The following is a 17,285-nucleotide window of genomic DNA, read 5'->3' as shown; positions in this document are numbered from 1 at the left end:
CTTTTTGCCGTGGGAGATGATTAAATCCTACATCAGTAAAAATCTCGAATCTGAAATAAAGACCAGTCTATTTAAGAATTCAGAGGACCCCTGGGTGACTCAGTCGGTTGTGTCCAGCTCTTGATTTCAGCTCCAGTCATGATCTCGCAGCCCATGCGATCAAGCCCCGCATTGAGTTCCTCAATGGCAGTGTGGAGACTGCTTGGGATTCTCTCTCTCCCTCTCTCTGCTCCTCTGCTCATCCTGTCTCTCTCCCTCGAAATTACTAAATAAACATTTTTTAAAAAGAAAACAAACAAAACTTAGAATCTTTTTTGACTTACCAGATCTCCCAGTTTATTATCAAGACTTGAGCTATACTTCTTTCTTCAGATCTTGCTGGACTTAGAGATCGACTTCAATAACTAGTTTGGAGTACTTGTTTCAGTACTTCCCCATTCAGATTATCAGGATTTGATCAACCCAATGGCTATGGCATTCTTTTCCAAGTTTCTCCTAGTCTGACCAGAGAAGTAGTAGATCTATCCCAAGTTGAGCTGGGCAGAGCCTTTTTCCTTGTATTCCTCATTCTAAAATATATGTGAAAAATACGTTTTCTGGATCTTAATAAACTAAAGTCAATAGTAAATGAGAGGGGTTTTTTTTATGTTTTTTATTTATTTCTAGGAGAGAGAGAGAGACAGCGTGAGCAGGGGAGGGTCAGAGAGAGAGGGAGTCACAGACTGAAACAGGCTCCAGGCTCTGAGCTGGCAGTCAGCACAGAGCCCGACGCGGGGCTCGAACCCACAAACCGCGAGATCATGACCCAAGCGAAAGTCGGACGCTTAACCGACTAAGCCACCCAGGCGCCCCTTTAATTTTTTTTTTTTTTATGTTTTTTAGTAAATGAGAGATTTAAAATGACATCCCTCAGAAAAATTCGGTAAGAGTCCTGGCTATGTAAGTCAAAGCTGAAAGCTGCTTGATTATACATTCCCAACTCCCAGACCACAAGAGCCTTCTCTCTTTCATAGCCTTGTTGACGTTTTCTGTTTCTGAGCTTTTCCTTCTGGCAAAGCCCTACAGGAGACCAGCCTACCTTTAGACTAGCAGGACAGAGGGATATCACTGTCATTTTGTATTGGACCAGTTATATCAATGGCCCATCCCACCTTTGGACCGTAAAAAAAGGAGAAGTGGTAGCCCTTGGTGAATTTGCCTAAGCATCCAAACTGATTTTTCTGTTGTGATTTCCACAATACCGTGGAATGCCATTCCAAAAACTTTGGAAGCCATTCTCTGAAAGCATGTTTTAGTATGGTAGCAAAATAAGGTACTGTTAACAATACAGTAGTATTGTCAATTGTCAATTGTCAATACTCTGATAATAGTTCTGACAGTACTACTTTGGCAGTAGTTCTGGAACTGATGGCACCTAGATAGTAGTGCAGTTTGACAGGAAAGAAATTGAATAGACTTCTTAATAGTCACAAATCATCAACTCCATACTCTCTGTGAGGGTCATTTGCTTACTGTTGCAACAAAGTATTAGACAATGCACTAAACATGTTTATTAAGTCCTGTTATATGCCAGATACTGGCTTTGGTCAGTAAACAGAAATGAACAGGATACAATACCTATGATTAAGTGACACAGTTTATTGATCAGCAGATTTACTCTCCAAGTAAGTCTGCAGTGTTTCACTGTCAATACTTTTTAGTGAATTCAAACTCAAGTATAATTTCATTAGTATTTTCTTTCCTTTGTTTGTAATGTTTATTTTAAGAGGGAGGGGGTGGAGAGAGAATCCCAAACACGGGGCTGGAACTCATGAACCATGAGATGGTGACCTGAGCCAACATCAAGAGTTGGACGCTTAACCAGTTGAGCCATCCAGGCACCCCTGATTTCATCAGTATCTCAAATGTAGAGCAGTGTTTGAAGATGAGTGCTGTTCCATAATTATAAAATAGACAGTGTATATAATAGAGAACTGAGTCTTGAGGAATGCTGCCATTTAGAAATTGGGTGAAAGAAGCAAGAAGGCCTTAGGGTAGATAGGACCGTCCAAGACTTGAACCCCTCTTCTGCCACAGACCTGTTTTGTCTGCGGCCTTCCTCATCTGAATTGATTCCAGCTACATACCTCTGTTTCTCAGTTCAGAAACCTTAACATCATCTATGACTTCTCTCTCGTTCACCTTTTTACCCCTGCCTTCAACCCACATCCGATCCATGAAGAAACTATATTTCCTCTGTCTTCAGAGTACTCAGAATCAGCCCTAATTACTCTGACAGTTGCCATCAGATTCTTAGAGTGGTCCTCAAGCCTGTCTTTCTGGCCCTTGTTAATTCTAACCTCATCTCCTACCCTGCTACTGCTTTCTCACTCAGCTCCAGTCACTCTGGCCTTACTGTTAGCAGTAAGGCTAATTGCCTCTTTTTCAAGTCTTTGATCAAATGCCACCATCACAACAATACCTATGGTTATAGCAGCACTATTGATAATAGCCAAATTATGAAAAGAGCCCAAATGTCCATCAGCTGACAAATGGATAAAGAAGATGTGGTGTATACATATAATGAAATATTACTCGGCGATCAAAAAGAATGAAATCTTGCCATTTGCAACAATGTGGATGAAACTAGCATGTATTATGCTAACCAAAATGAGTCAGAGACAAATACATGATTTCACTCATGTGGAATTTAAGAAACAAAACAGATGAACATAGGGGAAGGAGAGCAAAAATAAGATAAAAACAGAGAGGGAGACAAATCATAAGAGACTGTTAAATACAGAGAACACACTGAGGGTTGCTGGAGGGGTGTTGGGTGGAGAGATGAGCTAAATGGGTGATGGTCATTAAGCAGGGCAATTGTTGGGGCCCCGGGGTCCCCCATTTGGGTAAGCATCTGACTTTGGCTCCGGTCATGATCTCACGGTTCGTGAGTTTGAGCCCCGTGTCAGACTCTATGCTGATAGCTTGGAGCCTGCTTTGGATTCTGTGTCTCCCTCTCTCTCTGCCCCTCTGCTGTGTGTGCTCGCTCGCTCGCTCTCTCTCTCTCTAAACATTTTTTTTTTAAATTTTAAGTAAAAGGAGGGCACTTGTTGGAATGAGCACTTGGTATTATAGGTAAGTGATGAATCACTAAATTTTATTCCTGAAATCATTATTACACTATATGTTAACTAACTTGGATTTAAATTACAACAACAAAGGGACACCTGTGTGGCTCAGTTGATTAAGCATCCAGTTTCGGCTCAGGTCATAATCTCACAGTTGAAGAGTTCGAGCCCCCCATCAAGGTCTGTGCTGATTGATTGCCAGGAGCCTAGAGTCTGCTTCAGATGCCTTGACCCCCTCTCTATGCCCCCCCCCCCAAATAAATGTTAAGAAAATTTTTCTAAAAATCCAGACCACTACCACCTGTGGTGACCTTATTCAGCTTTACAACCCACCTCCATACACATGCCCTGGTCACTCCTTATTCTGCTCTTTTTCTAATTACCTTTTTTGTTTTATTTTAATTTTACCTTTTAATGTTTTATTTATTTCTGAGAGAGAGACGTCGTGAGCAGGGGAGGGCCAGAGAGAGAGGGAGGCACAGAATCTGAAGCAGGCTCCAGGCTCTGAGCTGGCTGTCAGCACAGAGCCCGATGAGGGGCTCAAACCCACAAACCGTGAGATCATGACCTGAGCTGAAGTCAAGTGCTTAACCAACTGAGCCATCCAGGCACCCCTCTAATTACCTTTTAACATAATTATTTTTTTGCATGTATTGCTCATCTGCCTCACCTCCACAGTATAGAAGTTCCTCACAGGCATGGATTTGGTCTCTCATTCACTAGCAAGTCCCAGGCACCAACAAAGTGTCTTCATGTAGTAGATATTCCATAATCATTTGTTGAATGAATGATGAGACAGGAGGAAAACCAGTAGTATGTGATGAAATGGAAGTTTTGGAGAGAGAGAAAGGAAGGGAGTAATCAGTTGCCAAAAGTTGTTGAGAGGTCCAGTCAAATAAATATAGACATATATCCCTTGGATTTGGCAACATGGAGATTTTAAGTAACCTTGATGAAAGCAGTTGTAAAGAAGAAGCAGAAGCTAGATTGGATTTGGAAGAGGAGTGAATGAGAGACAAAATTGGTAGCAGCCTTTAGAGATTTGATTATGAAGTGGAGCAGAAAAATGGAAATTTGAATTTAGGGAGAATATTTTTTGTAAAATGGAAGGTACAGAACGTGTTTATATACGGTCAGGAATGATCTAGTAGAGAGGGAGAGATTGTTGGGAGTGGGGAGAAAACATGGACTTTGAGAAGGGACTAAAGTAGAAGGTGAAAAGGGATTAATTTTTGACAGAAAGTACACTTCATCAAAACAGGTAGAAAACTAGCTTCAAACGCCATTTTGATGGTCACAGCTCCAGCTCATACCAGTTTCCTGAGTTCAAGATCTTCAGAGCTTTCTACTTGGCATTTGTTCCAAAAGCACCTCAAGCGAAGCATTTCCGAATCCAAATGACCTTATCCCACGAAACCGGTTTTGTTTTCTCAGAGATATGATAATCACCCCCTTCCTTCTACTCTTTCCCCAGATTAAAGGAGTTACCAGGTGCTCTCCTGTCTCTTTACTTATTCCTGGCAACGTCGTGCCCAGTAGAAAAAATTAGAACCAACTTAACCAGCCATGAGAAAGGAGCTACAGGTGTCCAACTGTTGATGGTTTGACTTCAGATTGCACAGTTTTACAATGGTGCGAAAGTAGTATGCGTTCAGTAGAATCCATACTTCAAATTTTGAATTTTGATCGTGTGCTGAGCTGGCAGAGGCATTGAGCTGCAGCTCCCAGTCAGCCTACTGTAATCCTGTGATCGCAAGAATAAACAACCCATACACATAAAACCATTCTGTTACTCACTTTTCCTATTAGTATTCGATAAATTATGTGAGACACCCAACACTTTATTATAAAATAGGCTTTGTGTTAGATGATTGTGCCCAACTTTAAGTTAATATGTAAATATCCTAAGCATGTTTAAGGTGGGCTAGGCTAAGCTGTGATTGACGTTCAGTGGGCTAAATGTGTCCAGTGCATTTTGGACATACAGTATTTTCAATTAAATGGGTTTATCAGGATATAACCCCATCATAAGTTGGGAAAGATTTGTAGTTAAATTATTATTCTGCTTTCAACGAATAAAATAAGTACTGATAGGAGTTGATTTCTGGGATATTAGTAGATTTTTTTTAAAAGGAAAATGCAAAACTGGTTTTTTGTTGTTTTTAAACTCTGGAAGGTATTTGCTTATCCTTCAATAACCACTCTTAATGTAGCAGTATTTTTCATACTGTTTCTAAGAGGAAGCTTAGTAATACAGAGATAATTTCCTTTGGGTCTTTGTAAGGGCTTTTCAAGAAGGAGGACTCAACCTGAATTGTATTATTAAATTGAATTCAGTTAATTTGCAACTCTGTGAGTGCCAATTATTTACCAGGCGTTGGGATATTTTTGCAATGATCATGCCATATATCGGAATTTTGTAAGATTTCGTTAGGAATTGTAAGCCCAAAAGGATACATGCACCCTCTTCTCCTTTCTGTTCTTTGCAGCATAATTTATAATAGTCAAGACCTGAAGCAACCTTGGTGTCAATGGATGAAGGAAATGTGGTATATGTATATTTAATGGAATATTATTCAACCATAAGAATGAAATCTTGCCATTTGTAACATGGGTTGACCTTGAGGGCATTATGCTAAGTAAAAGAAATTCTGTGTGATCTCTCACTTATGTGTGAAATCTTACCAAAAAAACAAAAAACACTCATAGAACAGATTGGTAGTTGTCAAAAGTGGGAGGTGAAGGGGCGGGTGAATCAGTGAAGGTGGTCCAAAGATAAAAGCTTCCAGTTACATAATAAATAAGTACTGGGGATGTAATGTACAGTATGCTGACTATTTAAATCACTGTATATTTGAAAGTTGCTAAGAGAGTAGATCTTAAAAGAAAATTTGTATTTATGTGTGGTGATGGATGTTAACTAGACTTAATGTGGTGTTCATTTGACAATATATAAAAATACTGGATTGCTGTGTTATACACCTAAAACTATTATGTTATTTGTCAGTGTTGTATCTCAATTTTTTAAGGGCCAAAGATTCCATTAAAACCCACCGTAAAACAGTTTTGAAAACACCATTCCATAAGACAAAGTCCAGATGCCACCTTAGCAGGACATAAAAGACTTTTCCTCATCTGGCATCTGCCTAATTGGTATTCTGTGTCCTATTCTGAATGATTTGCTCTTTCATGCAGCCATATCTGTGTACATTTTGTCTCTTCTGCTTGGACTGCAGTGCTCTTCCCTTGCTTAGATCCTTCCCCACCCACCTCTCCTCTCCTCCTTTTCTTCATGATCTCTTAATTTTTCTGTAAGTCTTCAATTGAGATGCCACTGGAATCTCCTTGCATAGACCTTCCTATTCTCTGCTTTCCCCCAATTTGGGTAACTTTTCTTTGGACTCTAGTAACATTTTACATACACCTCTATCATGGTAGTTATATTGTATTGAAATTATTGCCTCTTTTAGTTTCTTCACATCTTAAATTGTGAGCTCTTTGAGAATAGGGAGAATCAGAGATACACAGATACTTATCTTTGTGACATGGAGCCTAGCAATACTGAAACAAAACAAAACAGAATCCAGTTAATCTTTCCAGCCATCTAATTCTTACATCAGCTGCAACTAGGCCAGCCCCAGGCATACACCTTAAAAAGATTCTACTGCTGCTTTTTTTTTTTTTTTTAAGTTTACTTATTTATTTTGAGAGAGAGTGCAACCAGGGGAAGGGCAAAGAAATAAGGAGAATCTCGGGCAGAATTCACACTGTCAGCTCAGAGCCCACGCAGGGCTCAAACTCCTGAAACTGTGAGACCATGACCTGAGCAGAAATTAAGAGTCGGACCGACTACTGAGACACCCAGGCACCCTACTACTGCTCCTCCCACTCTGGTTTTAGAAAGACTGTATTCAGGGTTGGTGGTTTTAAGAATATTTGGGTAAGGGTCACCTGGGTGGCTGAGTCAGTTGAGTGTCTGACTTCGAAAGCTCAGGTCATGATCTTGTGGTTCGTGAGTTCGAGCCCCATGTTGGGCTTACTGCTAGCAGCCTTTCAGCGTTGAGCCTGCTTTGGATACTCTGTCCCCCCTCCATCTGCCCCTCTCCTACTTGCATTCTCACAAAAACAAATTTTAAAATTTTTTTTAGAAAAAAGAATTTTGGGGTAAATCTTTAGATGAGTGAGAAGGGGCTTCTCTCTGTCTCCCAGGACTCATGTGTAACCTCTCCATCTTCTTTAACATATGCCTGAAATTCTTTTCATTTTTTTTTTTAGGTGTAAAAAGGTTTTAAGTGCTGTTATGTGAGAATGGTGAGATTGAAATTGATTGATACTGAATCTGTAAACCAGTACAAATGAGTTACCAGACTTTTTTGTTTTGTTTGATATGGGGCCAGTTATAGTAGAACTGTGGGACATGGTTTTCTGAAGGAGGTCTCCTACCTAGAAAGAGGTTGCTTGTGTTGTGCAGGTGACAAAGTAGGGGCTCCTTTGAAGACACCTGACATCATACTTTTGCCTAAGATCACTTCCATTTTCACAAATATAAACTGTAAGCAGGTATTTTGTGTTGCTATCTCATAGTCCCTCAATTTAGTGTAACCATTTTATGAGATAGATGTGGGAAAGAGGTTCTAGCCAGAGTTATATACTTTGAATATCTGAAAATACATGCACACTAAATATGCAGAACTCCATATTTGCAATTAGAAATGGTTTTATAGAGTAGGAAACACTTGAACTTCAAGCTTTCAGTCACTTCATAACCTTTCTCTGAAATCAGCAGTACATTTGACCCTTGAACAACATGGGGGTTGGGGTGTTGATCTCTCTGCAGTCAGAAATCCACATATAACTTTCGACTCCCCCAAAACTTAATTACTAACAGCCTACTGTTGCCCACAGAAACCTTATTGATAACATAGTCAAGTAATAATATTTTGTGTGTTATATGTATTATATACTATATGCTTAATAACAAGGAGAAAATACAATTTACAGTACTGTAAAATATCTGCTTATAAGTGGATCCGTGCAGTTCAAATCCATGTTCAAGGGTCAGCTGTACTACCTAAAGCATTGGAGAGTCCTTCAGCTTTCTCTAAGATTAGTAAGTGATATATTTCAGACCCTCTTTTCATTAATTATTTTTTGAATTGTTGAATCTTTTGTTAGTCTTCGTCCAAAGACATTATAGCGTGGCTCATATTTATTGATACTATTGATGTATTTTCTTTGGCAAACTTAAATGTGGATAATTTGTTTTCTTCTAGGTTTTGGGCGGAAAGATGTAGTTGAATATTTGCTTCAGAATGGTGCAAATGTCCAAGCACGTGATGATGGAGGGCTTATACCTCTTCATAACGCATGTTCTTTTGGTCATGCTGAAGTAGTCAGTCTCCTTTTGCGACATGGCGCAGACCCAAATGCTCGTGATAATTGGAATTATACTCCCCTCCATGAAGCTGCAATTAAAGGAAAGATTGATGTTTGCATTGGTAAGTCTATTTACTTTCCAGAATTTTCTTGAAATAGTAACTCTTCTGAATCTAAATTAAATTCATTTGTTAATATGATCAAATTCTGCCAGGCTTTATTTAAATACTAGAGAATACTTTGATTTAATCTAGCCATCATTGTCTCTTTTTGTATTGTATTGAGCTTAAGTTCTTTAAAGAAGAGAGTACAAAATTCCCGTTCTCTAGAAATTTAGATAAGATACATGAAGAAGGAGGTAAAGTCATGGCAGAAGTGAACAGAGAGTGTTAGAGGAGGGTACTGGGTACCATGACTGCGTTGGAGTCAAGCGTCTCCTTCCTAGAGTCTTCCCAGGAGGAAGATTGAAAAGATAGGTAGACTTCTTTGTAAAGAGCTGTAAATTCTGGGTTAAGGAGCTTGATACTGTTTTGTAGGTTGTGTGAGTGAAATCATTGAAGACTTTAGAGGAGACGGTCTGGTGAGAGTAGTATATTTGTGAAAGAACGACCTGGGAGGGTACTAGGTTGAATGGATGGCATCGGGGAGACTAGCTTAGAAGCTGTAGAATAACCCCAATGAGGAATGAGGGCATAAAGAAGGGCTGTTGTAGAATAGAAATGGCAGGACAAGTAAAGAAGCATTTGAAGGACAAACGATCAGTTATTGAGAATGCTTTAACAAATAATACAGGATTGGCCTGACACGTTGGTTGATCACTGACAGAACAGTATTAATTGAAAAGATTGCTTATTTGAGAGTTTTCATTAACCTGCTATTGATTTTTCTGAGCCTTAAAGTCAAGGATTTCAGACTCTGCTTACCTTAGCTCTATTTCCTTTTTTTTATTTCTTTTTAAAATTTATTTATTTTTAAGAGACAGAGACAGAGCGTGAGCAGGGGAGGGCAGGGAGAGAGGGAGACACAGAATCTGAAGCAGGCTTCAGGCTCTGAGCTAGCTGTCAGCCCAGAGCCTGACACGGGGCTCGAACTCATGAACCGCAAGATCATGACCTGAGCCGAAGTCAGCCACTTAACCAACTGAGCCACCCAGGCATCGCACCTTAACTCTGTTTCCTGATGCAAAATAAGGACAGTTGAAATCCTTGAGACAGCTAGAAAACCAGTTCTTTGCACTAGGAAAAGTCCAGGTGCTCTGTGCTGGATTTAAAAGTTGCGCTCTGGGGGCACCTGGATGGCTCAGTCGGTGAAGCATCTGACTTCGGCTCAAGTCATGATCTCATGGTTCATGAGTTTGACCCCATGCTGGGCTCTGTATGCTGACAGCTCGCCTGCAACTTGCTTCAGATTCTGTCTCCTGCTGTCTGCCCACCCCACCCCCGCACCTGCACTCTGTCTCTCTCAAAAATAAATAAACATTAAAAAAAAAAAAAAGGCTTCTCTCCCGTCACTCCAAAACCCCAATCACTATTTATACCAATCCCAGCCTAGCTCATGTTAGGTCATTTATAAAGATACACATTACCTAGTAACCTCTGCCCTGTTCTCCTTTCCTGTGTATCATCTGAAATTGCTGCTGCCCTCTACTTACAGCCCTTTACTAGTTCCTGAGTCACAGACATATAAATAATCAGCTTTAGTAATGTAGCATTTTCCAGATATAGTTCTAGATCTGCACTGGCCAGTATGGTAATAAGCACTTGTAATGCAGCTAGTCTGAATGGAGATGTGCTTTTTACATACCAAATTTCAAAAACTATGAAAAAAGGAAATGCAAACGTCTCAATTTTGTATTGATCACAATATAAATATTGAAATGACGGTATTTTTTAATGTGAGTACCAGAAACTTTTAAATTACATGTGTGTGCACATTTTATTTCTATCAGACAGCACTATTACAGGTAAGAGTGGAATGAATATAACTCTGTCAAAGAGCAGGAGGTAGGCTTACTGCCTGCATGTATTATTTGACTCTCTTTTAAAGAGTATGCTAGAATTTTTTTTTTTCCATGTTTGTTTGTTTATTTCGAGAGAGACAAAAGGAAAGAATCCCAAGCAGACTCCACACTGTTGACACAGAGCCCAGTGCAGGGCTGGATCTCACAACTGTGAGATCAAGACCTGAGCCAAAATCAAGCATCAGCTGAACCAACTGAGCCGCTCAGGCACCCCTAGAATATCTTCATATAACAAGTAACAGAGAATATAGCTCAAGTCTGTTCTTTTTATGTACTCTAGGATGTAACATAGCAGTTTTGATATGGGGCTTGTTAGCCCTACAGAGAGTATTTTTCTTTTCTTTTTTTTAAAGAATTTATTTGTGTGATTTTTTTTTTTTTTTCCTTTTTCAATTCCACAGATCCCTAGCTTTGGATACTTCCATTAGGTTCCATAGCTTTGGAACTTCATTTTTGTTATGGTAGGACAGTCTTTCTAACACAGGCAGTGTTCATTTGGAATGAGAAAACAAGCTTTTAAGCAAACTAACCTTTTATTTCTTTACATACTCTGATCATCTTTAGTCACAAAGCAAAAGAAACCTGACATTAAGCTTAGGGGACATTGATTTAATGTGCTTTACACATAAAATAATGCAATATTTTATATATTCTTATCTTTAAAATATGACATTTACCATACTATCAGGATGTGAAAGGTCTTTAAATAACTCTTAAGATTTCTGGACCAGAGGTTTTGAGAAAATGATTTACTAAAAGAAGATCGTCATGATTACCATTTTGAAAGGTAGTGTTTCTATGTTGCAGTGCTCTTACAGCATGGAGCTGAGCCAACCATCCGAAATACAGATGGAAGGACAGCGTTGGATTTAGCAGACCCATCTGCTAAAGCAGTGCTGACTGGTAAGCCTATGTACTCTCTTTGGGTATTCCAGAAAGAATATAAAGAATTGCGCTCTCTAGGTAGATAGTCTGCTTCCTGCGGTTAATGATGTCAACTAGATTTTCAAAATACTGTCAGTTCAATTGTTATTCTTTTCTCTATCTAGACAGTGATATTTGATTCTTTTCTTTAAAAAGTAAAGCTTTTATTTTTTCTTTTTAAATTGGTTTTTAAATTTGTGATTCCTGCCTTATTTTGGGTCCGAGGTGATAGATAATTGTGTGTTACTATCACGTATTCAGGATGTTTTTTAAATGTCCCTGAATTTTTCCAAGCAAAAATAAACAATTGGGACTACAGCAAAATAAAAGGCTTTTACACAGAGAGGAAAACAATCAACAAAACTAAAAGGCACCGTATGGAACGGGAGCAGATACTTGCAAATGACATATCTGATAAAGGGTTAGTATTCAAAATATATATAAAGAACTTACAAAACTCAATACCCAAAAAACAAATAATCCGATTAAAACATGAGCGGAAGAGATGAACAGACATTTTTCCAAAGAAGACCTACCCATTGACTAACAAATACATGCAAAGATGCTCAACGTTATTGATAAGTCAGAGAAATGCAAATCAAAACTACTATCACCTCACACCTTGCAGAATGGCTAAAATCAGCAATACAAGAAAAACAGGCATTGGTGAGGATGTAGAGGAGAAGGAACCCTCATACACCGTTGGTGAGAATGCAAACTGGTGTAGCCACTGTGGAAACCAGTATGGAGGTTCCTCAAAAAGTTAAAAATAGAGCTACCCTACAACACAGCAATCGCACTACTGGTTATTTACCCAAAGAATACAAAAACACTAATTCAAAGGGATAGGTACACCCTGATTTTTATAGCCATATTATTTACAATAGCCAAGATACAGAAGCAACCCAAGTGTCTATCAGTAGATAAATGGATAAAGAAAATGTGGTGTATAGATGTATACACAGACACATTGGAATATTACAGAGCCATAAAACAATGAAATCTTGCCATTTACAACACCATGGATGGAGCTAGAGAGTATAATGCTAAGCAGAGTAAGTCAGGGAAAAACAAATACCATATGATTTCATTCATATGAGAGAACTTAAGAAACAAACAAAAAAATGAGCAAAGGGGGGAAAAAGAGCAAGAAACCAAGAAACAGACTCTTAACTATAGAGAGCAAGCTGATGGTTACCAGAGGGGAGTGTGGTGGGGAGATAGATTAAGTAGGTGATGAGGATTAAGGAGTGCACTTGTTGTGATGACACCAGGTGATGAAAGTTTCAATTAAAAAAGGGTAGCTTACGATCATTGAAATCTCAGAAATTTTTATTAACCAATGAATAGGTTTATGAAACATCTCAATTTGAAATCAGATAATGTCTACTTCCAAGCTGAAGCTGCCTAAAAATGCTCTTTTCCAGGCATTGTAGTTATGATAAAAATTTTTTGTGATGTATATGGTTTTATGATAAGGTTCTATATAGGCTTCTCAGTTTATAAGAAGTAAAATATTTAAAAATCTAAAAAATAAATGTCCTGATTTTTCCAGATAACATATTATTTGCTCTATTATATACTACTTTAAGATATTTTTTAAATGTTTATTTTTGAGAGAGAGAAAGACATAACATGAGCTGAAGAGGGGCACAGAGAGAGGATGACACAGAATTCCAGCAGGCTTCAGGCTCCGAGCTGTCAGTACAGAACTTGACACAGGGCTTGAACTCACAAACCATGAGATCATAACCTGAGCCAAAGTTGGACACTTAACTGACTGAGCTACCTAGTCGCCCCTATATACTGTTTTATTAATGTGTCTTAATTTTTTCTCTCTCTCTTTTTATGAAACCCTTTCAAAAAGCTCTAAAAGCTTTTCATTCTCTTTCATTCATTCTCTTTTCTAGACAGGATTCTGGGCGTACCAATTTCATTACCATGAAGAGTGTCAATTATTGTTCTTTCATAACATATTCTTGTCTTTGGAACTTACTAGGATGTGTAAGGCTTAGTCTCTAGGTTCATTTATTTATTTTTTTTTTTAAATGTTTTTATTTATTTCTAGGAGAGATAGAGAGAGACAGCGTGAGCAGGGGAGGGTTAGAGAGAGAGGGAGTCACAGACTGAAACAGGCTCCAGGCTCTGAGCTGGCAGTCAGCACAGAGCCCGACGCGGGCCCGAACCCACGAACCACGAGATCATGACCTAAGTGAAAGTCGGACGCTTAACCGACTAAGCCACCCAGGCGCCCCAGTCTCTAGGTTCATTTAGACTGTCAAGCCTTTTCAAGTGGTAGTATCCACTTCAAATGTTTCTCCTTCATCAGACTGTTTCCTTTTAAACAGCTCTCTGCCATATTATTTTCTGAATTCTTCTCCACTGTATGATCACCATTAGAATCACATCTAATCCAGTAAATCCATCTAATCCAGTAAATCACATCTAATCCTAAAGTCTTCTGCTGTGAGCTCTTGTGCTTGGAATTTGTGATATTTCTTCTGGTACTACTGAGAAAATTTAGAAAATTCAGTCCCCCAAAGGGATTCTAGAAAACTGAGCTGCTGTAACTATCAATCCAGTGTTTATTTCCCTCTTCACTATTGCATGCTATTCCCTGTTTTTTTCTTTTTAAAAAACCTTGGGGCTCAAAGAAGCCTTGCACTAGTAATCAGTATATAATTTGCATTGTGGGCAGCAGCTTGGATTTTATTTCAGCAAATCAGTAAACACTGTCCATTATGTTAAATTGGGTTAATTTTATATTTATTTTAAAATTTTGTTTGTATTCATTTGTAAATATGAAAGCTATAGGCATCAGTAGTTTATATTTGATCCTCTTTTTATTTGCGTATATTTAAGTAGCATTATAATAAATATAATTTTAGTGTTAAAATCTTCTGGATTCATAAAAATACTAATGATTAATTCAGTTGATAATACCATAGATTATCTTTTGTTATCTCTATAATGTTGACATACTGAATTTTGTTTTGTTTTACCTTTGAGTGAAGTTGTGGGTACATTTTGTCTGTTGAACAAATAACATAATTGGTCTTAGGAAATTTGAGGAGTAGAAAGAAAAGGAAAAAGCTCACCAATAACCTACCACCTAAGACAAACTTTTGGTATATTTTCTTTTTGGCTTTCCTTTTTAGTGCATATTGTTTAAACTGTACAATATTCTGTTAACCATTTTCCATTTATTGGAAATTTATATCCAAATTTATCTACTTTAAATATAGTTCATGAGGATCTTTATGTGTGAAACTGTTACTACTTTTGTGATTTTTTTTTTTTTAATCTTTTTTCCCCCTACTTCACAGGTGAATATAAGAAAGATGAACTTTTGGAAAGTGCCAGGTATGTACTGGTGTAATGATTATGTATCATGAACAACTTCATCATCGATTTTTGTTTTTAACAAAAAGCAAACCTTAAAAGAGAATGATTTGTTTTTAATAGTCACATATATGCCTCCAGATAGGATCTGATGAAGAATATAAATTGCTAATACATTTTTTTGTGTGCTAGGAGCGGCAATGAAGAAAAAATGATGGCTCTGCTTACACCATTAAATGTCAACTGCCATGCAAGTGATGGCAGAAAGGTACTTCATTTTGCAACTAAATTTGTGTTCGTCCTCCTGGTAACATGAAAATGCATTTGTCTCACTAAAAATCAAAACATTGGATGAGGGGGCACCTGGATGGCTCAGTCAGTTAAGCTTTCAACTTTGGCCCAGGTCATGATCTCATGGTTTGTGAGATCAAGCCCCACAGAATAGAGCATCAGGCTCTATTCTGACAGTGCAGAGCCTGCTTGAGATTCTCTCTCCCTCTCTATCTGCCGCCCTCCTGTTCACTCGCACGCTTTCACGCTTTCACTCTGTTTCAAAATAAATAAACTTGAAAAAAAAAAAGTTTGATGAGAATGCTAATATTCCTTTTCAGCAATAGTTTAGATTAATTCTTAAATTTAGTAATACTTTATTGATAATAAATATATAGTTGTTTGCTTCTAACTTACAGTAATGAACTTACAAACTTTTATGACTTTGGTGTGTATGTTGGATTCTATAAAACCAAATTGATAACTTTATGAAGTATAAGGTTTTTTTCTGGATTTTTGGTATTATATTTGGATTTTTACTTTTTCATACATTTTTTAGCTATTTTAATTTAATTAATTTGTCTGATTAATATTTCAGTCAACTCCATTGCATTTGGCCGCAGGATACAACAGAGTAAAAATTGTTCAACTGTTACTGCAACATGGAGCTGATGTCCATGCTAAAGATAAAGGGTAAGTAAGTATTTGGAAAAAATGAGGTTTTCTTAAATGTTACTGTCCTTGCAGTAATATCTATAATCTTATAAAAGTTATTGTTTGCTAAACAGCAGAAACATTATTGAGCTTTTACAATGTGCAGATTGCTCTAAGGACACATGATATTATGGAATCTTAAAGCTCCCACTCACAGGGCTTACACTGCATTTAGAGAGCATGGAAAGATACCTAACAATATAAGATCCTCTACTAAGTGTGAGGTGATAATAGAGATAGTACTCTAGGAGTTCCCAGGAGAGAACTCTCAGTGATGCCTGCAGTGGCTGGAAAATCCTTCAGGAGGAGGATACTTGACCTGGATTCAGTTCAAGAGAACAGAGAGCTTAGGAAACATCTTTGTGCAAGAGAATCTGTGAGAGGAGGTGCTGAAACATATTACAGCAGCCCTAAGAAACAACTAGACCAGAATGGCTGAAACAGTTGATTTACACAGAGGAGAAATGAAGTTTAGGGTTGGAGAAATAGGTAAAAAGCAAGTTTTAGAGGACTTGGTATTCTAGCCTAAAGAATTCAAACTGTGAGCCATGAGTCATTGAAGGATTTTAAGCAAGGGGAAAGATTTTTCTAAAACAAGAGTTTCAGGGGACACATTCTGGCAGGAATGTGTAAAGTAGTTTGGAGAGAAAGAGCCAGAGGTAAAAGAGCAGCCAGAGTAATCATTGTAGGGGTTCAGGCATAATTAGGATCTATAATAATGTTGCAAAGGAATGCAAATGAGGACATAGATGCAGAAGATACTACAAGGTAATCATGGCTAAGATTTGTTAAATATCTGAATGTGATGAGTGAGAAAGGAATAAAAAGATAACTACATTTCAAATTCTGAAGCTGAATGACTGAGACCCAGTGATACACATGCTAAAATCCAGGAGGGAAATCTTGGACGAAAGCATCGAGTTCACTTTTTTTTTTTTAAGTGTTTATTTGTTTTTGAGAGAGAGACAGTGAGCATGCATGAACAGGGTGGGGGGCTGGGGGCAGAGAGAGAATCCCAAGCAGGCTCCATGCTGTCAGGACAGAGCCCGACACACAGCTCAAACTCACAAACTGTGACGTGACCTGAGCCATAACCATGAATCTGGACACTTAACCAACTGAGTCACCCACGCTCCCCTGAGTACACTTTTAGAACTCTTGGTTTTATGGGATGATGATGGGAGCTCAAGTAGAGATAACCAGTAGATAGTTGGGAATAAAAGCGGTGCTCAGGAAAGAAATCTTACAATAAAAAATGAGGAAAGTCACGAGCCTTTAAAGGGAGGACAGGTAGAATTAAAGACTAAACCGTGAGTGGCTATTCTTCACCAGAAGCCGTCATGATAGTGTCTGTGGTAATTAATGAGGGAGTGATTCCCAAGAAAGAGCAGCTTAGGGATACAAGTCAGGATTTTAAGGTTCCACTCTACCTTCCTATATAAAAGTTGTATCATGAAGGAATTGGGTTTTAGTTCATTAAGTAACTTACCCTACAGAATCTGACCAAAAAAAAAAAAAGTCTCAGAGTA

General features: G+C 38.2%; 1 protein-coding gene across 1 annotated transcript in view; it reads left to right on the top strand.

The window, feature by feature from the left end:
- Positions 1-17,285, top strand: part of TNKS2 (tankyrase 2) — a 65,833-nt gene that overhangs the window by 4,851 nt on the left and 43,697 nt on the right. The window contains exons 3-7 of the mRNA XM_077780425.1: positions 8,384-8,608; positions 11,314-11,409; positions 14,757-14,793; positions 14,965-15,040; positions 15,641-15,735. Coding sequence (XP_077636551.1) covers positions 8,384-8,608; positions 11,314-11,409; positions 14,757-14,793; positions 14,965-15,040; positions 15,641-15,735 — 529 coding nt within the window. The remainder of the gene's footprint in view (positions 1-8,383; positions 8,609-11,313; positions 11,410-14,756; positions 14,794-14,964; positions 15,041-15,640; positions 15,736-17,285) is intronic.

The sequence above is a fragment of the Crocuta crocuta genome, unplaced genomic scaffold (genome assembly GCF_008692635.1).
Source record: "Crocuta crocuta isolate KB4526 unplaced genomic scaffold, BGI_CrCroc_1.0 scaffold170, whole genome shotgun sequence".
Lineage (NCBI taxonomy): Eukaryota > Metazoa > Chordata > Mammalia > Carnivora > Hyaenidae > Crocuta > Crocuta crocuta.
Note: the sequence above shows the minus strand (reverse complement) of the source record. Positions and strands in the feature narration are given on the sequence as shown.